At 35.3% G+C, this 26,159-nt stretch overlaps 1 protein-coding gene across 1 annotated transcript in view; it reads right to left on the reverse strand.

The window, feature by feature from the left end:
* Pkhd1l1 (PKHD1 like 1) overlaps positions 1-26,159 on the reverse strand; it is a 155,536-nt gene that overhangs the window by 108,641 nt on the left and 20,736 nt on the right. Inside the window, exons 10-19 of the mRNA XM_047523703.1 lie at positions 23,587-23,657; positions 22,097-22,207; positions 20,095-20,184; positions 17,302-17,570; positions 16,768-16,859; positions 5,471-5,630; positions 4,948-5,083; positions 4,065-4,208; positions 2,416-2,573; positions 629-742 (exon numbers count right to left, since the gene is read on the reverse strand). Of these exons, the coding sequence (XP_047379659.1) occupies positions 629-742; positions 2,416-2,573; positions 4,065-4,208; positions 4,948-5,083; positions 5,471-5,630; positions 16,768-16,859; positions 17,302-17,570; positions 20,095-20,184; positions 22,097-22,207; positions 23,587-23,657 (1,345 nt within the window). The remainder of the gene's footprint in view (positions 1-628; positions 743-2,415; positions 2,574-4,064; positions 4,209-4,947; positions 5,084-5,470; positions 5,631-16,767; positions 16,860-17,301; positions 17,571-20,094; positions 20,185-22,096; positions 22,208-23,586; positions 23,658-26,159) is intronic.

Here is a 26,159-nt window from a genome sequence, read left to right on the forward strand (position 1 = left end):
GGAGGATAAAATAAGTGCAAAAAAGCAGAGGCAGAGAGGTAAAGAGCCTGTTATTGGAAAATGTAGGTAGGTAAGGTTGGGTTGAGCAAAGAAATGAGTGTTAGGATAGTGATGGGAGATACAATGTAAATTGTAAATTACTTGTGCAGTCCTCATGGCCATTAGTACCACATTCAGACTTACATGTGTTTATTAAGTTGAACAGGTTGCCAATTAAATGGAAAGGTTTTCCTATTTTTCCTCACTAATAAATCTCCTCTTGCAAAGTAATAATATATTAAGAATTCATAGTACATCTAGAGTGTTATAAATTAACTATATGTTTCTTATTCTTAAAATATTTTCTTGGAACAAGTGCACATCTATCTGATTTGCTGATTTTGCTCACTTTCTGTTCATTAAGTAAATTTATGTATGGTGGAAATGGAGCTTTCAGAAATGAATTATTTTATCATGTGAGAAGATGTTAGAACAGGTCTTACCAATAAATACATAACAAAAATTGTTTTTACAATTTGACTTTGAATAATAAAAGAATCAATGTTAGTTCAAAAGGAAATAATAAAATTCCAAATATTCATATGAATTCTTATTTGATAAGTTTCAAAGTTAATTAAACATTCCATACCAGGTCAAAATCAGTTTCATAGTCTCTGAAGTATTTTACAACAAATCCTTCTTCAAAATGTGCAATTTGTGGCGGGCATTTAGTGCTAACCATTTCTTCCACTGCTACCTGAAACTAAATGAACAATATGTGCTATAATAACTTCTTTTTCATGAAGTCTTAGAACATAAGTAATTCTGCTATTAATTTTACTAATTAGTTCTAAGAGAATACTTTCATAATTCCCATGTTAGCCATAATTATGAGATAATTATCTAAATAATTTTGTTAATGTGACATTTTAGTGTCCAATAATTTTCAAAAGTTTTATTTTAGAATAAAATAGTTATACACAACTGGCTACTGTTACCATAGTTATAAGTCAAATATGTTTTAAAGAGAACAAGAAAAAAACCTTTAATTATCAATTAATAATTAAACCAATTCTAAATAAAAGACTTACCCAAATGTCTCAAATTAACTCAAAAAGCTAGATACTCCAATACAATCCATTTTTCAAAAAAAAAAGATTCATGTACTAGAAGCCTATATTGAAGATATAAAATAATAAACAATACTGGATTATAAAGGAATTGGTACATTTGGGAGTCCCCTATTACTTCTACATCGATTTCTCTGGCAAAGCACAGAAATAATTGTTGTTTAGAAATAAGGGCCCAAGCCAGACAGGGTGGCACTCGTCTGTGATCCCAGCAGCTTGGGAGGCTGAGGCAAGAGGATTGCAAACTCCAGACCAGCTTCAGCAACTTAGTGGGGCCCTAAGCAACTTAGCAAAACCTGTCTCAAAATAAAAAATAAAAATGCACTGGAAGTGTTGCTCAGTGGTTAAGCGCCCCTGTGTTCAATCCCTAATAACAAAAAAAAAAAATTAAGGATTTGAGGCTGGAGATGTAGCTCAGTGGTAGAATACTTCCCTACTGTGAGTGGGGCCCTGGGGTTTGATGCCTAGCTTGCGCTCGCTCGCTCTCTCTCTCTCTCTCTCTCTCTCTCTCTCTCTTTCTCTCTCTCTCTCTCTCACACACACACACACACACACACACACACACACACATCAAAAAAAAAAAACAAAGAGGATTAGGGGCTCTAGATAATGTATATTGTCTAATCATCAAACAAATTATGATTTACACACAGGCAGTTGTCAAAATGCAGTAAATATAGCATTCTTTCTCTAAGAAAAGCTGCCCCACATGCAGACATCTTAAGTCCTGTTAACACAGACCCAAGAACTCCCCTTTCCTTCCTCTGTCTTCATGATGTCTCCTCCCTTCTCTCCTCACTGTGGGTTTGCTCCAACCCACCATGCCAAGTAGGAGAATATATTACTACTCTTTAAACTTTTTTTTTTAATAAAAGATTAACAATTAGGTGATTTTCTATGTGATAAAATAACAAGAGATCTAAACTTTATCATTAAGTTTTTTTACTATACTCTATCTCTCAAGAATTTTCTGACTTTCACATGATGGATTACAGTTGGATTTTGAATGAGGATGAATGCTGGTGTGGGTACAAGGACAGAGAGCCTGTACTTGAAAGCAAAGGAAGATTCTAAAAACTTTGAGATGCCTTGTCCAGAAAAAGGGGTGGTTCTGCTCAATTGTCTCCATGGTCCCTTTTAGACAAAAATGTTCACAATATATAAATCTTAGTAAGCTGATGAAATGCTAAATGATGGGTGTGAATTTTGGAAGCAATGTCTCTTTTCTCATTTGTCTATCAATGATTGGTGAACACCATGAGAGGGTACTGGGAAAAAGCATGGTAAGAATATTCCTGGAGCATACTTGAACTTCTGATGACCCTGGAGTAAGAGGCACAGAGGCAATCCCATCCCAGTTCAGTGTGAATGTCTCCAAACTGGGTTTCCCTTTGGTTTGTTCTGTAATATCCAGTGTGACATTATTCCCTTCAAGTACTTCATAACCAAGCAGATCAAAGTCTCCTGAAATGAGGTACCGAACAATTTAAAGAGTTAGTAATATACCAAATATCTATAGTAGATATTCAAATATGACCAAATTGTTTTTATTTGGAGTCCCATTAATATGAAATAAGGATAAATGGAAAAAAAAAAGTAGAAGCAGATCCTTAAACTTGAGATTAATTCATAGCAGAAATAGCAAAACAGTGAAGTGCTATCTACCAAAGTTCCCTTTATGTGACTTAAAAAGAAATATTATAAGATACACAGAAAGATACAACTGGGTACATGCAGTAAAGATCAATGATCAGGAGGATATCCAAAAAATGATTTTAATTCTGTGCCAATGCCATTATTTTAATATACAGGGCTTGACTGGGCTATTTTCTTTGGGTATCAATAGAGCAGAAAGATGATTTCCAAACACCAGCCCAGACCTCTGAGACTTGTTTAGACAATGTCACATGGAGAGAAACAAGACCTTGTCCTCAGAGCTTTCTCCTCTTTGAAAGGATACTGTACTAGTCAAATTCCATTGATCTTCTTTATTGGGTAAAGATTCAGAATATATGTCATGGGATTAAAACCATATTTCTTAAGGTGACTGCTGAAGTTCCAAAATTTCTCTCTGATCTATATAAATAGATCAACAAGGATAGCCATATCTTCATTTATATAGTATTTTGAACAACTAACTTTTAAAAAATTTTCGGAGCTTCAATTCATATTAAACAAAATTCTTCATCTTCCATTCAAAAATCAAATAAACAATTTCATAAAATAAGACATAAACATTGAGGTAACATTCTACTTTTATGAATTGGAAAATAAACACACAGGAACCTACTTTATAGGCTTAGCTATACCAAGTAGCTGAATTGCTTACTAACTTTAATTGAAAACAGACTATCTACCTCAATATCGTCAAAAATATCATGTATAAAACATTAATATGAGGTCAAAAGCTATTACTTGAAAATATTTTTAAAAGGTTGAGAGATCAAATTATTTTGCATTAAACCCAGGTGAACTGATTTTTTTTTTTTAATAACAGGACTCCTCAAGGATATTAATATTCTAATGAGTTCTGTCAGTCTTCAAGGAGTCTGGTATGAAATTTTCCCTTATGAATTAGACCACATAATCCTTTCTTCTGGCAAGATTTGGTCAGACTAATGTCTCCTGAATGATATGGATTTACTTAAATTTCATTTTCAGAATTAATATTTTTGCTGATTATAGAAAGTATGATATTACAGCAATGAGTGCATTTGCAGTGGATATATACAGTACATGTCTCCTGCATTGTAGTTGTACATTTTTTGAAATAAAACTAAAATTTAAATTAATATAGAAAAAAATTTACCACTTAATTTCCATTTCTCCTGTCATTGATCAAGGCTATGACTCTATTTTCCTTTACCATTTTATGGAACTTTTACCTTTCACAGTGGAGTTGCATAAGATGCCAATTTGTTTCCTGGTGAAGCACAAAATGAAATACAAGCTCACCTCTAGTTGATATAAAGGTTATTGTGTAGATAAAGCTCTGGAGATTTCTTGTTCTTATTACTTTAACTGTATCTGGTTTTATAGACCAGAGGTCATTCAAAGCTGATTGCATTAGGAAGCCAGAAGCATCAGCAGGTAGCAAGACTTTTGGATGAATTTAAAAAAAGAAAAAAGAAAAAAAAGCAGATGAGTTGAAATCTTTCTGGTCTACAGCAAACAAAATATATTTTATACTTTTTTTAAAGCAACCATACTCTGTAACTATGTGAGTTATCACTTAGAGAAATTAAGCTCTGAAATTGATTCAAGTTCAACAGTATTGACTTTTTAATTGGTTCGTGATGGCTTTGAGACCAGAGATCATATTTTACTATTTTAATATTTCCATAGTAATAAGTATGTATTTCACAAACAGTATGCACTCAATATTTATTAGTTGAAATAATTAACAGAAACGGCAAAAAATTTTAGAATTTATTATCAAATATAGAAATATGTTATTATTAACCAACAAATTAGTGTTTCATATGTCTAGCACTTAATTTGGAAAGTTGAAAGACATGTTTATTTCACTGTAAGGATGAATTTAATCTTTATTTTCTGAATTTACACCAGTGAGTCACAGATAGAGAAAATCCTTATATGCATTTAGATATACATTTATAATTGTCCTTATAAAATTATCATATACGCCATAAAGTTGTTTATATTGATGTCATTTTCTGTCCCCATCTGAAGGCTTTTCTTCATAATTTATTTTTCTTGTGTCTCTAGTATATTATTAAAACTATATTTTCCAAACAGCATAGGACTAGAGCAAATACTTTATAGCTACATCTATATGTAAAAAGAAGCAACATCACCCTTATTATTTTTAACTTACCAGTTTTTTCCATGTTATAGATCAGTCTGTATTGGTGAAATGAACATGAATTAGCTCCCACACATGGGCTGGTTACTGTGATCTCTTGGACTTCATTAGTTGCATTAGTTGTTTCCCAGTTTTCCAATGTTATAACCTATTTTTCAATTTGAAAAAAACAAATCTTTAATCTGTGAAAAAAAATACACTTTGAAAGTATTGTAATTCAGCTATTTAATGCCTCTTTATTACTCCATTTTACTGCAAATGAGTAAATGGTACTATAGACTATTTAAAAACCAGTTTATAATAAAAGTAGGTTTTAAGAGATATTCCAAACTGCAGCTCAATAATTATTCATAATTGCATTCCCCTAAAACAACATCTTACCTCTTGATATTAATACACAACAGAGCCTCTGTCTTTGGATATTTTTATATTTTTTGTGGGGCTGATTGAATCCAGGGCCTCGTGTACTAGGCAAGCATTCTACCACCCCCAGCCCTGAGAATTTATTTTTGGTAAGTGAATCATCACAGCAAACCTGTACTTCCTGGGTGATTGTCGACTGGGATTTGATAACTTGTTCTTCATTTATTGAATCTCCTGTTTGTTGTTCAGTATAGACATTTCTAAACTGGTATAGTCCAACATCAACAAAAGCACTCAATCTATACTCCTGAAGCAAGATTTCAATATAATATCTGGAAAATAAAGTAACTAATGAAAATTATATTTTTCCCCAGAATAGTAGTCATGAAATTTTTTTCAATGAATAAAATAACATCTATAAAATCTATTAAATGACTTTTATTGCATAAAAGTCACACTTATACAATATGTTAAAATATTAAAACATTAAACATTTCAAACAGTTTGCTAAAATATAACTAATTATGTAAGATATCTGCATTAGTAGAGAGTTGTTCCCATTCATGACCGATTCTTTTAGCTTAGTCAATGAATATTTATTGAAGAAGATACCATCTCCTATCCCAAGGACCTTAAACAAAATATCACTGTAAGTTATGATAATAATTATATAAAATACAATACAGAGGACATATAGAAGTTAAAGATTTTTATATGGCCAAGAAAATGACAAGCAGGCTTAGAAATACTGTACATTTTGTAACTAAGATGTTATGTGTCAAGGATGAAAGTCTTTGCAAATATGGTTTCGATTCAAATATCCCCTAAAGGTTCATATGTTAAAGACTTGGTCACCAGCTTGTGACACTGTTGGAGATGGTGGGACCTAAAGGATATGAGACCTACTGGCATACCCATGAAGTATATACTGTGACTCTGGCTCCTCCCCTCACACTATATATACATCCCCCTGAGCCATGAGGTGAACAGGCTTTCTCTTTACATACTCCTTGCCATTATGTAGCATGTCACCACATTCCCAAACAACAGGGACTAGCAACTTCTGAAACCATAAACCAAAATAAAACTTCCCTCCCTATAAGTTAATTATCTCAGGTATTTGTCCCGGTCCCACTCTCACATTTCTGAAAGTTAGCTCCATTTGTATCTTGGGGAATAAGATAGTATCTCAGGAAATTTTTACTGATTAAACTGACTATAGCCCTCTAACAAGATGGGTGGGATTCACACCTTGTGTTTGGAATTCCTAAGAACTCCTACTCATTGTCTGATTCTATCCAGGATAAGGCATTCACTGATCAGCTGTTAGAGATGAGTGCAAAACTGCTGGGTCCTCATCTAAATCTCTAGAAATGTCACTATTACCAGATCGTATCACACAACAAGTATTCTTGTATATGAAGAATAAGTATCCACAGTTTGTGGGAGACTGAATGAGGGATGTTTACCTTATGTCTAGGATGATGGAGCCCTAGATATTCCCCCTGATAGAACTGGTATTGGAGGATTACATCGGGCTTTTTGCTGCCTTAGGAGCCTTTTCACCAACTCTTCAGAATCTAGCACTTTGGAGACATTATTAATCTTCACAAAAGTCTCATGTAAGTATTATTCTTTCTTCAAATGAATAACAGATACCAAGAGAATCTTATGGATTTAAAGTTTTTTTTTCTCAATTAGTAACTAAGATAGCATCCAAAGCACAATAAAGAACTAAACAGACACCTCTCAAAAGAATAAATATGAATGGACAAGAAACATGAAAAACATTCATTATCCCAAGCAATCAGAGAAATACAAATCAAAACTACATTGATATTTTTACCTCAATCCAATTAGAATGGCAATCATCAAGAATACAACTAATAATAAATGTTGTCAAGGATGTGGGGGAAAAGGTACACTATACTTTTTTGGTGGGATTGCAAATTAATATGACCACTATGAAAAGCAGCAAGGAGATTTCTCAAGAAACTAGGAGTGGAACCACCCTATGCCTCCACTATACCACTCCTTGGTTTTATCCTAAAGAACTAAATTTTTTTTTAAAAAATGAAAATCTGCATACTATAGTGATACAGACACATTTATGTTTATAGCAACACAATTCACAATATCCAAGTATGGAACCAGCCCAGGTACCTATCAACAAATGAATAAAGAAAATGTGGTGTATATACACAATGGAGTTTTACTCAACCATAAAGAAGAATGAAATGATGGCATTTGCTGGAAAGTCAATGGAACTGGAGAATATCATTCTAAGTGAAATATACCATACTCAGAAAGTCAAGGATTGTGTTTTCTCTCATATGCAGAAGCTAGAGCAAAATAAAGGACAAAAGTGTGGGGGAGGAATCACATGAAAATAGAAGGGAGATCATTAAAGTGCAGGAAGAAGATTGAAAGGGAGAGAGGAGGACAGGAAAAAAGGAGGAACTGCAGATTGAAACTGACCAAATTGTGTCATGTGGTATGTGAATACACCCCAATGAATTCCACCTTTATGTATATCTATAAAGTACCAATTTATAAAAGCTATAAATAAACAGAAGGAAGACAAGTACAATAGAAGAAGGGGAATAGGGGAATGGAAGAAAGGAAGAAAAGATGAAGTACTAGGGACTGAAGTGGAGTAAATTATATTCCATGAATGAATAATTATGTCAAAATGAATCCTAATATTATGTATAACTATAATGCACTAATAAAAACACTTTTAAAAATTGGCCAAAAAACATGCACTTAGATGGAATTATATTATCTGAGCAGAATGAACAGTAACATGAACTGCCTTTGGAAAGTCTCTGGGAAAATGAAGTTTATTTCTTCATCCCTTAAATCTAGGCTTGGTCATTTTCTTTGGTCAAAGGAATAAAAGCAAATATGACAAAAGAAGAGAATTGAAAAGTGTGTGTGTGATAGTAATTGCTATCTTTATTGCTGGGAACCCAACCACCAACATGACAAGCCTGGGCTAGGCTCCTGGAAGATATGAAACCATGTAGGATGAGATGCTCCACATATCTCAGTTCCAATCATGCCATCTGAGATGTATAAATGGAAGTGAGATCTTACTAGATCATCAATCTCCAACTAAACAGGGAAGGAATAAATGAACTGCCCAGCCAATGACAAAATTGTGTGAAATAATAAACATTTATTATTTGAAGCTACTAGTCTGGAGTGGTTTGCTATGCAGTAAAACCTAACAGATACATATGTTAAACCTAAAGCCAACATCATTCTAAACAGAGAAAATTGAAAGCATTCCCTCTAAAAACTGGAACAAGACAGAAATGTCCTATTTCACCACTTCTATTCAACATAGCCCTTGAAACTCTATCCCAAGCAATTAGGCAAAAGAAAGGAATTAAAGGATATGAATAGGAAAAGAAGAGCTCAAACAACCCCTATTTGCCAAAGATATGATCCTATATTTACAAGGCCCAAAAAACTCCACCAGAAAACTTCTAGAACTCATAAACAAATTCAAAAAAGTAGCAGGATATAAAACTGACACCCATAAATCAATTGTATTCCTACACACCAATGATGAATCAGCTGAAAGAGAAATTAGGAAAACTATCCCAATCACAGTACCCTCAAAAAAAAAAAAAAAATTGGGACTCAATCTAACAAAAGAAGGAAAAGACCTCCACAATGAAAACTACAGAACACTAGAACACTAAAGAAAGAAATTGAAGAAGATCATAGAAGATGGAGAGATCTCCCATGTTCTTGGATATGTGGAATTAATATTGTCAAAATAGCCATACTACCAAAAGTGCTATACAGATTTCATGTAATTCCTATTAAATTCCAATGATGATCTTCATAAAAATAGAAAAAGTAGTTATGAAATTTATTTGGAAAAACAAGAGGCCCAGAATAACCAAAGCAATCTTTTGCAAGAAAAATGAATCAGAAAGCATCACAACACCAGACCTTAAATTATACTATGGAATTACAGTAACAAAAACAGGATTGTATTGGCACCAAAATAGGCAAGAAGACCAATGGAACAGAATAGAAAACACACAGATAAGCCCACATTAATACAGTTGTTTCATACTAGACCAAAAACATACATTGGAGAAAAGATAGACTCTTCAACAAATGGTGCTGGGAAAACTAGAAATCCATATGTAGCAGAATGAAATTTAACCCCTATCTCTCACCCTGCACAAACTGGATGAAGGACCTAGGCATTAGACTAGAAACTGTATGCCTTCTAGAACAAAATGTAGGCCCAACTCTCCATCATGACAACTTAGGAACTGATTTCCTCAACAAGATTCCTAAAGATTCAAGAAGTAGGGGGCGTTTCAAGATGGCGCACTTGAGGGTGGCTGCATTTCATGTTGCTCCAGGACTCAGGATTCAAAAGAGGAGATAGTGAGAGACTTGGGACCAACTCAAAGCTGCCGGGTGAGTCTCTCCCATTGGGGAGGCGTCCCGGATGGAGTGGTAGTCCCAGAACACAGGGAACTTTGTGAAGTAGAGTTGCCCTACGAGACACCCCTCCCCTCGCTGGAGCAGTGAACTCGGACAACTGGGAACATCGTAGAGGAGGCCGCTTAGCACAGCGCTTGGACTTGGAGCAACCACTGGGGCTCCGGGCGGCTGCCTAGAGGAGGAGCTGCATGGTGAGCTGTTTGAACTCAGACCGCTTCTGAACACCGGGGCCTGCCCGGAGGAGGAGGAGGAGGAGCACGGCGGGTTGCTTGGTCTAGGAGAGACTGCATCAGAGCTCCGGATGGCTACTCAGAGGAGGAGGCGAGTGGTGAGTTGTTTGGACTCAAAGCGACCACTCCTGAACACCGGGGGCCTGCCCGGAGGAGGAGCGCGGTGGGTCACTTGGTCTCAGAGCCACCGCTCCTGAACACCTGGGGGGCTACCCCAAGGAGGAGGAGGAACAGGGCGGGTCACTTGAACTCAGAGTGACTGCCTAGGGCTACGGGCGGTTGGCGGGAGGAGGAGACGCAAAGTGAGTTGCTTGGACTCCTAGTGACTGCATCGGAACAGCAGGCGGCTGTCCGGAGGAAGAAGCGTGTGGCAGGTTGCTGGGACTCGGAGCAACTCTATGGGACTCCAGGTGGCTGCTCAGAGGAGGGGCCCCATAGCCAGGTGATTAGGTGCAGAGCAGGGTCCCAAGACCTAGGTGGCTTCTTGGTGGAAGAGCCGCACAGAGACACGTTTAGGGCGGAGCAAATTTCCAGGACTGCGGGCAGATTCTCTGAGGAGACTCGACTGCAAAGGGTGAGGCTCCCAGGCCCAGGAGGTAGGTCTGGGCCCCTGGGAACATTGCAGAGGAAAGCTGCCCAGGCCAGGCGGTAGTTGTAGATTGAGGGGAACCTCTAGGAGGGGAACTGACCAGCGAGACCTCCCCACCGGATGAGTCTTCCCTGCCGGGTGAGGTTTTCCTACAAGGACAGTAAAACCAGAGACACAGGCACAAACAGGCCTTGCCTCAGTCCACAGCCTAGTTCCCCTTTGGATGACCATTGGTCCACAAGTGGAGGCACCTCTGCCCACTAGCAGGGAATATACCCAACCTGAGGGTCACCACCCCTAGAGAGGCAGCTTCCTTGTGGAGCACTGCATTATCAACTTCCTCCAAGACTTCAGGCTACTGAAGGATAAGAGGGGATATACTAGCAATCTTCAGGGACATTATAAGTCAATAGAGGAAATCTGCAATAACTTAATGATCCACTGATTCCTGAACAATATGAGAAAACAAGGGAAGAAAATGCCCCAAACAAATCTAGATGTTACATCAATAAAATCCAATGACAGCATGGCAGAAGAAATGACAGAAAGGGAGTTCAGAATGTACATAATTAAAATGATCAGGCAAGCAAATGATGAGATGAAAGAGAAAATGCAGGCAGTGAATGATGAGATGAAAGAGCAAATGCAGGCATTGAATGATCGCACCAATCGACAGTTAAAAGAAAAAATACAGGAAGCAAAAGATCATTTCAATAAAGAGTTAGAGATATTGAAAAACAAACAAACAGAAATCCTTGAAATGAAGGAAATAATAAACCAAATTAAGAACTTCATAGAAAGCATAAACAATAGGATAGAACACCTGGAAGACAGAACCTCAGATATTGAAGACAAAATATTTAACCTCGAAAACAAAGTTGAACAAACAGAGAAGATGGTAAGAAATCATGAACAGAATCTCCAAGAACTATGGGATATCATGAAAAGGCCAAATTTAAGAATTATTGGGATTGAGGAAGGCTTAGAGAAACAAACCAAAGGAATGAACAATCTATTTAACGAAATAATATCATAAAATTTCCCAAATCTGAAGAATGAAATGGAAAATTAAGTTCAAGAGGCTTATAGGACTCCAAATACACAAAATTACAACAGACCCACACCAAGGCACATTATAATGAAAATACCTAACATACAAAATAAAGACAGAATTTTAAAGGTTGTGAGAGAAAAGAACCAGATTACATTCAGGAGGAAACCAAAACGGATATCAGCAGATTTTTCAATCCAGACCCTAAAAGCTAGAAGGGCCTGGAATATTCTTCAAGACCTGAAAGAAAATGGATGCCAACCAAGAATCTTATACCCAGCAAAACTTACCTTCAAATTAGACAATGAAATAAAATCCTTCCATGATAAACAAAAGCTAAAAGAATTTACAAAAAGAAAGCGCGCATTACAGAACATTCTCAGCAAAATATTCCATGAGGAAGAGATGAAAAACAAAGAAGCAAATCAGCAAAGGGAGGAATTATCCTAAAGGAATTGTTAAATAAAGGAGGAACCAAGTTGTGTCAAAAAAAATAAATAAATAAAATAAAACAAATGAACCCAATGACCGGGAATACAAATCATATCTCAATAATAACCCTGAATGTTAATGGCCTGAATTCATCAATCAAAAGACAAAGACTGGCAGATTGGATTAAAAAGAAAGATCCAACAATATGTTGCCTGCAAGAGACTCACCTCATAGAAAGAGATACCCATAGACTAAATGTGAAAGGATGGGGAAAAACATACCATGCACATGGATTCAGCAAAAAAGCTGGGGTATGCATCCTCATTTCAGATAATTTGAACTTCAAGCCAAAGTTAGTCAGAAGGGATAAAGAAGGACATTTCATACTGCTTAAGGGAAGCATAAATCAGCAAGACATAACAATAATAAACATCTATGCCCCAAACAGTGACTCATCCATGTATGTCAAACAAATCCTTCTCAATTTCAGAAACCAAATAGACCATAACTGAACGACCTAAACTGAACGAGGAGGACATACACAATTTAAATAGACCAATTTCAAGTAATGAAATAGAAGAAGTCATCAAAAGCCTACCAACAAAGAAAAGTCCAGGACCAGATGGGTTCTCAGCCGAGTTCTACAAAACCTTTAAAGAAGAACTCATTCCAATACTTCTCAAAGTATTCCATAAAATAGAAGAGGAGGGAACCCTCCCAAACTCATTCTATGAAGCCAATATTACCCTGATACCTAAACCAGACAGAGACACATCGAGGAAAGAAAATTTCAGACCAATATCCTTAATGAACATCGACACAAAAATTCTCAATAAAATTTTAGCAAATCGCATAGAAAAACATATTAAAAAGATAGTGCACCATGATCAAGTGGGTTTCATCCCAGGGATGCAAGGTTGGTTCAACATCAGGAAATCAATAAATGTCATTCACCATATCAATAGACTGAAAGTCAAGAATCACATGATTATTTCAATAGATGCAGAGAAAGCATTTGATAAAATACAGCACCCCTTCATGCTCAAAGCACTAGAAAAAATAGGGATAGTGGGAACATTCCTTAACATTGTAAAGGCCATCTATGCTAAGCCCATGGCTAATATCATTCTAAATGGTGAAAAACTGAAAGCATTCCCCCTAAAAACTGGAACAAGGCAGGGATGCCCTCTTTCACCACTTCTATTCAATATCGTCCTTGAAACTCTAGCCAGAGCAATTAGACAGACCAAAGAAATGAAAGGGATATGAATAGGAAAAGAAGAACTCAAACTATCCCTATTTGCTGATGATATGATTATATACTTAGAGGAACCAGGAAATTCCACCAGAAAATTTTTAGATCTCATAAGTGAATTCAGTAAAGTAGCGGGATATAAGATCAATGCTCATAAATCCAATGCATTTTTATACATGTGATGAATCTTCAGAAAGAGAAATTAGGAAAACTACCCCATTCACAATAGCTTCGAAAAAAATAAAATACTTGGGAATCAATCTCACAAAAGAGGTGAAAGACCTGTACAATGAGAACTACAGAACACTAAAGAAAGAAATTAAAGAAAACCTTAGAAGATGGAAAGATCTCCCATGTTCTTGGATAGGCAGAATTAATATTGTCAAAATGGCCATACTACCAAAAGTGCTACACAGATTCAATGCAATTCCAATTAAAATTCCAATGATGTACCTTTACAGAAATAGAGCAAGCAATTATGAAATTCATCTGGAAGAATAAAAAACCCAGAATAGCTAAAGCAATCCTTAGCAGAAAGAGTGAAGCAGGGGGTATCGCAATACCAGATCTTCAACTCTACTACAAAGCAATAGTAACAAAAACGGCATGGTATTGGTACCAAAATAGAAAGGTAGATCAATGGTACAGAATAGAGGACATGGACACAAACCCAAATAAATACAATTTTCTCATACTAGACAAAGGGGCCAAAAATATGCAATGGAGAAAAGATAGCCTCTTCAACAAATGGAAGAATTGGAAATCCATATGCAACAGAATGAAACTAAACCCATATCTCTCACCATGCACGAAACTAAACTCAAAATGGATTAAGGACCTCGGAATCAGACCAGAGACCCTGCATCTTATAGAAGAAAAAGTAGGTCCAGAGCTTCAACATGTCGGCTTAGGACCAGACTTCCTCAATAGGACTCCCATCACACAAGAAATAAAAGCAAGAATCAATAACTGGGATTGATTCAAACTAAAAAGCTTTCTCTCAGCAAAGGAAACTATCAGCAATGCAAAGAAAGAGCCTACAGAGTGGGAGAAAATCTTTGCCAATCATACTTCAGATAGAGCACTAATCTCCAGAATCTATAAAGAACTCAAAAAACTCTACACCAAGAATGTAAACAATCCAATCGACAAATGGGCTAAGGAAATGAATAGACACTTCACAGAAGATCTACAAGCAATCAACAAACATATGGAAAAATGTTCAACATCTCTAGTAATAAGAGAAATGCAAATCAAAACCATCCTGAGATTCCATCTCACCCCAATTAGAATGGCGATTATCAAGAATTCAAGCAACAGGTGTTGGAGAGGATGTGGGGAGAAAGGTACACTCATACATTGCTGGTGGGGCTGCAAATTAGTGCAGCCACTCTGGAAAGCAGTGTGGAGATTCCTTAGAAAACTTGGACTGGAACCACCATTTGACCCAGCTATCCCACTCCTTGGCCTATACCCAAAGGACTTAAAATCAGCATACTACAGAGATACAGCCACATCAATGTTCATAGCTGCTCAATTCACAATAGCCAGACTATGGAACCAACCTAGATGTCCTTCAATTGTTGAATGGATAAAGAAACTGTGGTATATATATACAATGGAATATTACTCAGCCAAAAAGAATGATAAAATTATGGCATTTGCAGGCAAATGGATGAAATTGGAGAATATCATGCTAAGTGAGATAAGCCAATCTCAAAAAACCAAAGGATGAATGATATCGCTAATAAGTGGATGATGACACATAATGGGGGGTGGGAGGGGTTAGTGTTAGGGTTAGAGTTAGGGTTAGGGAGGGGGGCAAGAATGGAGGAAGGAAGGACTGTATAGAGGGAGAAGAGGGGTGGGAGGGGTGGGGGGGGAAGGGAAAAAATAACAGAATGAATCAAACAACGTTACCCTACGTAAGTTTATGATTACACAAATGGTATGCCTTTACGCCATGTACAAACAGAGAAACAACATGTATCCCATTTGTTTACAATAAAAAAAAAGATTCAAGAAGTAAAATCAAGAATCAATAAATGGGACATTATCAAACTAAAAAGCTTTTTCACAGCAAAGAAAATAATCAAATGCATGAAGAGAGAGCCTACAGAATGGGAGAAAATCATTGCCACCTGTACCTCAGATAGAGCTTTAATCTCCAGGATACATAAAGATCTCAGAAAACTTCACACCAAAAAAACCAAATAACTCAATCAGTAAATGGGCAAAGGAACTGAATAGGTATTTCAGAGAAGAAGAAATAAGAACAGTCAACAAGCATGAAAAAATGTTCAACATCTCTAGCAACTGGAGAAATGCAAATTAAAACTACACTGAGATTTCATCTTACTGCAGTCAGAATAGCAATCATCAAGAATACAAGCGACAATAAATGTTGGCGAGGATGTGGGGGAAAGGGTACACGAAGCCAATGCCCCAAACCAAAGGTCAAGTGTTCTCTCTGATACGCAGATTCTAACACACAACAATGGGGAGGGGAATAGAAGCGCCCCCAGATTAGACAAAGGAGAATGAAGAGAAGGGAGGGGAATGGAGAATAGGAAACAGAGTGGAATGAGTCTGACATAACTTTCCTATGTTCATATATGAATATACCACTAGTAAAACTCCACATCATGTATAACCACGAGAATGAGATTCTAATTAGAATATATTCCATGTATGTATAATATGTCAAAATATACTCTGTCATGTTTATCTAAAAAGAACAAATAAAAAAATTTAAAAACCTAACAGATACAAATAATAAATAGAAAATGATCTCAACACATCTTTTGATATTCTCCAAGGAGTTTACCCATTTTAAATATATCATGTCTTTTATCTTCTTGTTTTCTAGGAATCCTGAATGGCTTCTTGAATGTGATTATCTGCTATTTGGATAATACCCTCATTTGCTTTCTGAACCTGACTTTTCAACACTACAGTATATGTTCTTTATGAGAAGGGATTTTATTTTAATATTATTTGTATTAAAATTCTAGTGCCTGGCCCAGAGCCTGGGATAAATTAGTGAATGATAAATATATATTAACAGTGACACCAATTCATGGGACTTTTGTGATTTATCTCTAGCAATATTCAAGTGCTCAGCTGTTGGAACAGAGAAATTAGACAACTGGAGTGACTGAAAAGTCCTAGAAAAGAATGAAAATCAGGATTAAGTAAATTTCACAAAACTATAGTTTCTGCAACAGAATTAAATTAAATTTCAAATTTACCTGGTTAGCTAAATGTCAGTATTCTTGAAAATATAGAAACAAACTTTAATAAAATTATAAAGAATGATCAATTATAAATTAATGAACTATCATGTCCACCAACAAAAACAAAAGATCTAAAAATATAAGCTTACATTTTTAAAACATCACACAATCACTTAACAGCAAGAAAAACACCTTACTCTTTTCCTTTCTGAAGATGAATATCATCTGATCTTTGTGTTGGACTGGAAAAATAACTGTTGGCATTGGCAGAATGATATGCAATCCTCACCTTATCCCAAGAAGACAGAGATAAAGAGGAGAATTTTTGAGTAAATTTTTAAACATTTCATTATCATTATCAGTACAGTAATCCTGACACTTTTCTTCTAAGATCTGTTATCTCTGACAACATGGAGTTTTTAAAAGTTATGAAAGCTCATTTCATCATTCCACCCTTCACTAACCAACACCACTATACCGAGGGTACTGCACAGATCATGGTTTTCTATAATCATATTGTCCACTGAAATGGATGATAAGAGGAAACACTGGGGAATGTGTTATTATTAAATAATCACTCCTTTGCTCTGTGTAGACCTTTCAAAGATTTGATCGAAATTATATCAGTAGAGGTAACCCTGATACCAAAGATTGCTAAATGGCTCTATATAGTAGAGTGAGAGGACTTTGGGCTTCCCACTAATGTCATTTTTGGAGTAAGCATGCCCTACCTTGTCTTCTGGAAGTCCAGTTTGGCTGAAATAAATGGCATAACGGTCATCACCTTTGATGTAGAATCTATAAACATCAGAATCTGGAGCCACCAAAAATCCACTGAAGCGTGCAACGAATGTGTCTTGTTCCATGGGCCATGCATAGGAAGCTGAATCCACCCAACTGGCACCCATGTACCCTGGTGTTTTTTCATTGTATTCAAGGACCTCCTCAAGATGTACTGGCCGGCTGTTATTCCATACCTCAAGTTTTAGACCTCTTCCACCTAAATATAATGAAACAAAAAAAGCCATTCATCAGAGTCATGATTCAATGTCTTGATGGTCTTATATTTGGGTGGTGGTTATAGATGTCCTATGTCAATTAACATTTTTAGATCAAAACCAAATCAATTCCATGTGCCCCTACAAGTACCTGTTCCCAGAATACAGAGTGCTATTAGGGAAATCTATAGTTTATCTAATAGTACTTTATTTATCTGGGCCTCCATTACCATATGATATGTTAAATGAGAATAATAATATTACTTGAATGGTTTTCACTGGGGATTTTATATGCTATCTATGTAAAATATCTGTCACTTAAGAACTTTACATAAAGATAATGATGCATAATACTTAGTTACTTATGATATGACTAATGTTTTATATAGTGAAGTCTCAAAACTTCATAATTCAAACTTTTTCATTACAAAATCTTTGCCCTGTTTATTCTAACAAATGGCTTACAAAGCCATTAATCAAGGAATAGAAATTGTTGGCTTTAAGATTTCTCTCAGAATTTGTTTTTCTGGGTGTTTTCTTCTTTTTCTTAACACTGCTTTTGTGCTAAGATTTCATCTTCTCTTAGATAGAATCAGAGAATACTCTCAATAAAGTGTACCTACGCTTTCCAGTACAAACTCAATGATGGAGTTTTTCTGAATCAGAAATTTGCTACCACATCTTTTTCTTTTTTCCTTAAAATGTAACAACTGTTCTGCTCATGCCTTCTTTCAGCAGCCTTAAGTTTGTTGGAATCTGGAAAATAATGGCTACTTTTGTTGAGTTGCATTTGGATGGAGAAAAGCTTGAGCACTCAACCTCCTTCCTATAGCATCAGGGTTTCCTGATACATACAACTTTCTCTAAAGTTACCAATTACGAACATCAAAAATATCTTCTTAAACTGGTGACTTTTTTCAAATTTTCAAAACAAAGAGGTTTAAGAGTTTGGTAAATTCTTAATTAGGCAAATTCTTTATTAGGCTTCATATACCAACAATGACACTGGCACAACTATAAATAGATTTCAATGTGTGCACAATGTGATACATGTCCTGCTCAAACACATGCATGGCATGCCAGTGGAATTGTGTAGCTGTGAAGGTCATGCACTGCAAGGGGAAAGTCTGAAAAGAATTTTGAGTTACATTTCTTTCATCTGTTTTCATTGCCAAATCATTCTAGACAAGTAGGGATTTAACCTTTGCTATTTTTTTTTTCACCAGGAAAAGGCATTTTTAAAATTTCCATGAAGACTATGAAATAAAGGTACCATTACACTCTATCAAGAGAAATGCTCCTTTTAGTAGGGTGTCAGAAGAACCAGACTGAGTTCATCTCCACAGGTGCAGCTTTGATGCAGCTATTTCAATACAAACGTTTCCTAATGCAGAAAATATAAATTTAAAAATTTACTGCCACATCTATTTCCTACCACTCCAACACTTGACATGGTTCTGTTGGAGTAGAGGATTCAACATGTGACACAGTTCTGTTGAAAGATCATCCTCCCTCTTGGGGGCCATAGGCATGGCATGTCTCCATGTGCAGTTGCTTTTAACACTAATAATCAATATATCCTTAGATTCAGATTATAGAGAACACTAGGGAGATTTCATGGTGCTGGGACATAAAATAACATAAAATAAAGTTTAATATTAATACTTAGATGAAATTATAAATAAGCAATTATGATTTACTCAAATTTGTAGGGAACCTGTGATTTCTTTTAGTATACAAATTCTCTAAAAGTTATATATAAGTATGTGAGAGTATTCCTCTGAGCTTTGATGTGGTGTTTGGTCTTCCTTGCTTTCTTATTATTTATGATTAAGTTTAAGGATATTTTTCCCACTTAATAAATAAATAGGTTAATCATAGGTACAATTTGTATTCTTCCTATGTCTAGTTAGAGTTTTAGTCCATCATTGACTACATGAAATAGAATAAATATTAACTATAAGCTAATTCTCTATTCTCTGTTAGTAATAACAAAAAACATTCCACTGTTAATAACTAACATTAGAGTTCTTGGAAGGGGTAACTTCTACAGAAACTTAATGTCATATTCTTTCAGGGAAATTAAAACTAAACGGAGCATGGTGCCCTCTACTTTGCTGGGAACTGTTTTTCTTTTTAAGCTATCATACAGTAAAAACATGTTTATTGAATAAGATCATTAATTATACTCGTGAAGATTTTTTACTTTAACATTTCCTTGTATTAACCATGGAATGATGTAATCAATACCAAAGAAAAAACATACAAAAAGACTCTGTGAACAATAAAGATTCAGACTCAGTCTCAGAATACTTGGTGTCACTGTGTGCTGTTTCTCCACCGCGCCGACGCCTCTCATCCACCTGGGACCCCTGACTGCTGCTAGGGCTGGATCCCGGCAATTTACATTTATTATAATTCTCACCACAAATTCTAAAGAGTTCAAATATTTTGACTAAGCTGTATGTCAATAATATTCTTTTATGGCAAATATAGAAATGGTCAGTCTCTCTTATGATAACTTACCAGGATATACAGTTTTGAGAATGGGAGGTTTGGGGGATGTCTTGCAATATATACTATTCTCTGTGACATTCAGAATATCACAGGCTTGACCTATGTAGAAGCAAAATGCAGAACTGTTACAAATGAAGCTTCAAAATGCATATCACATCAGCATATCTTGGACTATATTTTTCAATTAAAATCAAATTTGCATAAGCAAGTGGCAAAGTCAGGACCTTTCATTTCCTTCACATATTCTACATTAAAGCTATCATTAATTACTTGTTATATTTCCACAAAAGGAAAAATTTTCTGGCAAAATATTGCCAAGTATGAGATAGAAAATTCCAGTTTCTGAGAAAAATAATATGAAAAACTCAATAAAACTTGTCTTTGTAAAAGTGAAGACTTATTTTTTGTTCCTCAGAGAAAAGCTGCAGAATGTCCATGATGTCCAGAATTTGTAAAGGCAGGTGATCCCTGGCCTCTTAAGTAGGAAAAATAGTGGTTTAATCTAAGTTCTTAAAATGAAAACAACAGGGAAAATAATTTTGAAATGGTATTTTCACAGGAAGACTGCATCCCAAACAAGGGTCTAAAAGAGAAAAATTATAACTTCTACATAAACGCAGTTAGAAGAGTCTGTTTTCAGACCTCCATGTTTGCCTCATGAGGGTCAGCCCTCAGTATTTACTAGAATAACAATTAGCATTCACAAAACACAAAGACAAAGAAAACGAAGAGAGATAGCTTTGTCAGTTTCTATTTGGTGTCCTGGAAAAGGTAAACTTTTGATGCTTTTACTATTTGAATAGTTTTGAGGATGCAAGAAAATTAAACTAGAAAACAGTAAATTTAAACAATATATTAAACCCACAGTCCATTTTATTGGAAGCTAAGGAAACATCCCTAGAAGGATCACTATCTTTAAAAAATTATTGAGGATTCCAAATCTCAAATCTGGTTGCTATATTAATGATAATGATAAATAATAGAAATGTGACGTCCTCTTGGTACATCAACTGTGTCCTAGTCAAAATAGGCATAATATCAGATAAGAAAGCATATTAAATAAATTATGATTATTTTATACCCTGATTTTAATATTAAAAAAATAAAATTTGATCCAAATAATGGGTTATATGAATGTCAAAATCTTATGTTTTAATATTTGGGCAGGCGATCAACAAGGATTCATGCGGACTAGAAGTTATTGTGCATGTATTAGAAGTTGCTTTATATCTATTTCTCTTCTCTTCTGAAATCACATTTTGGCAGGCTCATAAGAAGATTCCTTAAGAAGTAGAAAATACCTGAGCAAGAAGACTGTAAGAAGAAAAGTGTATGTGCCCAGTTACAAGAGCAAGCATCCTGTCCCCTGCCTATCAAGGGAAGTGATGTCCTATGACTCATTGGAAAGGGCACTACTATGATATTCATCTCGACCTCCCTTTTCAGCTACATAGTTCACTATCTCTAAATAGATCCAGAACAGGCACATAATGCATACCTAGAGAACCAAGTCCTATATGCATTTGTAAACAGATAACACAATAATGAATGCTCTTTCTAAGAGCATGTATCACGCATAACTACTAATGCACAGATGCCACAGTATACGAAAAAAGTATGAGCAGAAAATCCCAAAATACTAATTAAAATTTCCCCATAATTAGTTAACTCTTTGGAAGTAACAACAGTTCAAGGGCATTTAAGAGTTTATTAAATAGAGAGTAGGTAGGTGTATTCTTAACTGTGGTGGGGAATTTGTGGATGGCAGCAATGATGCTGCCACAAATGCCCAGAGGAGTCACCCTCAGAGATAAATCTCCAGTGAGAGTTGCAAGGAGTGGTCCTCTTGAGAAAATAGCAGAGGGGAGAGCATCGAGCCCAAAACCAAATGCCACGTGAATACCCCCAGCTTCAAATGAGAGACAATTGACTATTATTCTTCTTACAAATTATAAAAGAAAAGGCAGGATTTGTTCTTATAAATTAGTATTGTAAGCATCATGAAAAATACCTCCAACTAGAACTTTCACTGGGACATCTGTCTGGTCAAAGAACCTCCCACTTATTGTTAGTGTGGTGCCGCCTCCAATGCTTCCTTTTGAAGGTGAAACTGAAATGACTTCTAGGGGAGAAAATCACATTAAATATCACATGTCAGGAACATCACACATAATCCCAAATCCTTCATTTTAAAAAAGATTACTGCATTACCTAAACATAGCACCTAATATAGTGTAGGTATGGATTACTGATTGAATGAATTAAGTGTTTCATTATTTTGTCTCTGATGCAGTCCTGCAAAGAGGATAAATAAACATGGCTTTCCCAGAGACTGACATTCCAGGGGGGACTGGACTTTAATGATGACTGGTACTAGAGAAGTGATTATCAGGAGACAGGATGAGTCAGGAAAAACGGAGCTAAGCATAGATATTTAGCTCCAAAAGAAAACACAGGCTGGGTGCTGTGGCGCACGCCTGTAGTCCCAGCGACTTGGGAGGCTAAGGCAGGAGGATCTCGAGTTCAAAGCCAGCCCCAACAATTTAGCAAGACACTAAGCAACTCAGTGAAATCCTGTCTCTAAATAAAATACAAAAAAGGCTGGAGACTTGATTAAGTACCCCTGAGTTCAATCCCTGGTACCAAAAAAACAAAACAAACACACACAGAAAGGCAGGTCAAACCCCCTCTTCTCCCATAGGCTCCTGAAGATTGCATCTGTTTAAGGACAACATTTTATATTTATATTTTCTCATATGGTAATACATTTAGCTATGATTAGACTTTTTTGTGGCTTTGTACATAAAAGCTTTAGGTATGTTGATAAATTAACCCAGTACATAACAGATGGCAAATTCTTACTAAAATATGTCCTTATTAATGGCATCAAAGTTTTATGTATTATTACATATGAATTTTAAATAAATTTTCTAGGAAAGATCAAAATATTTTACATTAGATTGATTCTAAGACACATTTTTTTTCACATTTTAACATCTGTAAAAACTGAACATGTCTCTCCATCACTCCTGACGTGGGTATGGTTCTAGCAAGAGGGTTTGTGCTTCCTTCTGCCACTCTACTAGGGGAACCATCAACCTGAGACCTCTTTAAAATAATTAAATTAAATTAATCTAAAATATTCTTGAGAATTCTTTCGGACCACACTGACAGCACAAATATGAGTATTGGTTTGAGGTTTAAATTAACAGGAAAAATTTTTTCTCCTTCTTCCACCAGCAACTTAAGTTGAGATAGAAGTTTTTGTGTTGCCTCTGTTAGTGTGACAAGTTTATTTTTTAATCTTACACAAAAAATGTAGTTGGGTATCCTAGTTGAATGTCAATCTGCTTTTGAACTCTTCATATTAGGTATTTTTTTCTTAGTAATACATAAAATAATATAGTATACCTTAAAATAATTGTTACCTTTGATTTAATGAAATGAAGCATAATTACTTCTTCCCATATACACATACAGAATGAGAGAATTGTCACATACCTGCATATGTTTGAAACATTGAAATTTTATTGACAGAAGAAACAAAATATGCCATTTTATGTGGGAAACTCCTGTTTAGAAAAAAAAAAAAAAGTAAAATTACCAGCTTTTAAAAAATGGTCTTTATTTTAGGATTTAAAAAAACTGTAGTGATAGAGATCATAAAATGACTTGCAAAGGAATGGGTTGGAACTTTTAGGGGAAGATAGAAGTTCCACATCTTGATTTGGTTGTTGGTTATACATGTATATACATTTGCCACAATTTAGTATAACTGATCATTTCAAATAACCTTAATTGGTGCATTTTATTATGTCTAAATTATTCCTGAAAAATAATGATTTTTAAGAAATTATATTAACAAAAGCAACCATAACAATAACACAGGAGGATTACCTTCCCTAACAGCTGAGCTCTTCTGCTGGGAATGTTCAATTTATTATGCACCTTGATCTTTACATCAACCACATGAGACAGGTGACAATCAGAGAATTTCCTTGAATTCTCAAGGTTATAGAGCCAGTAAGCAGTAGAAACAGAAATGGGACGCCGGGCAGTGTGACCCCAGAACCCTGGCTCCTAACTTGAGTACCACACAAAGCTCCTCCCCTATCCACTGACTGGTGTGAGATACAGATGGAGGAGAGCAAATTAAGAACAATCTACCAGGCTTAAATCACCCTTAATAAACACATAACCTTAATATTTGTGCATATATTTTGGTAGATACACACACATCCATAACCTGGAGGATTAGGAAGGGAAAGAATCCTAGAAATTAAATACTATCCCCTTAATGACTTCATTGAAATTCATAATTAGAAAATCAATAAATTCAAATGAGAATTTCAAGACTCAAAATGTATTTAGCATAATTAAAATACATCAAACTAGAATCTAAAAGGATAATGTAAATCTTCTGTTTGAGATCAACAACGAACTCTCCTGCAAATCTAAGGCAGGCATTTGAGTATGCATTTATAAGACTAAAGAGTCTTTGGAAATATTTCATGCTAAATTAGTTATTTAAGAAGTTCCTTATGGATGTGTATTTTTATGTTATAAGCTTTTCAGTTGATTTGCAAAGATCTCAGATCATGCTAGCTTCAAAACACTTGTGTCTGGCCAGATCCTGAATCTCAAAAATTAACTCTGCTTCTTAAGTTAATGGGAAAATTGCCTCCTGAAATAAAATTTGAATGCAATTTATTTTGGATGACACTGAGGTGATTTTCACTAATTCATTGATAATGACTAGGCATTTCTCAATTAAGGGCAGCCTCATCTGAACCTTATCAGTTTGGAACAGCTGTCATTTGAACTTGGGGGAAATAGCAGAGAGAAGGTTGGCTATTAAAAGAGATATAGAATGGTGCCACTGTGTTCCTTAATTAGTTCATTTGATATTCAGGAATGTTCCTGAAATTTGTAAAGTGTGAACTTTATAATTTATAGGATGGTTTACCATTTTTAAAAATGTCGAGTAGTATTAAAAACTAGATTTTTAAGTAGTAAATATCATATTTTTAAGAGTTATCTTAAGCTCCGTAGACTATTTCATACAGAAACACAATTTTCTCAATTATGAGGCATTAATATCAAAAGTTAGCCATTGGCTTTAAAGAATAAATCTTATATAAAGATCACAGAATCAATAATTTAATGCAATATTCTTACTTATATATAGTCAGTGAATTTTCTGGCAATTTTGAACAGAAAATCTCTGGGCCTGTTAATATGACATATTGATTTATTCATACTTAGTAAATGTATTCGGACCTGATCACTCAAAGTCTATTTTCAAATAATTATTTCTCTGAGAGACATATGATGAATTTGGCAATGAATATATCTCATACAAACTCAGAACCAAGAAGTCATTTTTCTTCCCTAAGGAAGAGTGAGACTAAGACCATAAAAGAACCATATATAGTTCTAGAAATCATTCAAAACTTAGTTGCTTCTATCATGCTTTTCTAATATTTTTGGTAAAATTATATTACTCAGTCTTAATAGTTATATGTAAGCAGTTCTGTCCTTGCAGAGAGTAGTTGTTAAGTCATGGGTTTCTAGGTCATTTGTCTCATTAAGTGTATCCTCGCACCATTTATAATCTTTCACTCTGATATGCTCTTGAATAAAACTATTCTTCATGGGTTTGGTCTAGTCTATATTAGTCTATTAAAAGGCATCACTTTGTATTAAATGTTTTGCTTCTAGGTGTCTAGCACTAGATGGTCTCTAAATGCAATGATAGTGGATTTTGGTTCCAACTGGAATTGTAGTTCTATGCAGGGAGAGACTGATTCTGACTTTCTCTTGTAGTCTGTGACCAGGAACAAAATCTACTTTGATTGTAGTATTGCCATTCTTTTCAATCTCCTAGTCACTGAGTCTCTCTTTCAAGACAAAAAAGAAATCAACAGATCTGGTTAACATTGACATTAAATGTTAAATATTTTTGGTCTACTACAGTTATATTAGTATTTGGATGGCAAATAATGTAATGTATTTGGATTTTCATTAACTGGCTCATTTTCTCAATGAAAAACACTCTGATATTTTGGGCAGAA

The sequence above is a fragment of the Sciurus carolinensis genome, chromosome 1, assembly GCF_902686445.1.
Source record: "Sciurus carolinensis chromosome 1, mSciCar1.2, whole genome shotgun sequence".
Taxonomy (NCBI): Eukaryota; Metazoa; Chordata; class Mammalia; order Rodentia; family Sciuridae; genus Sciurus; species Sciurus carolinensis.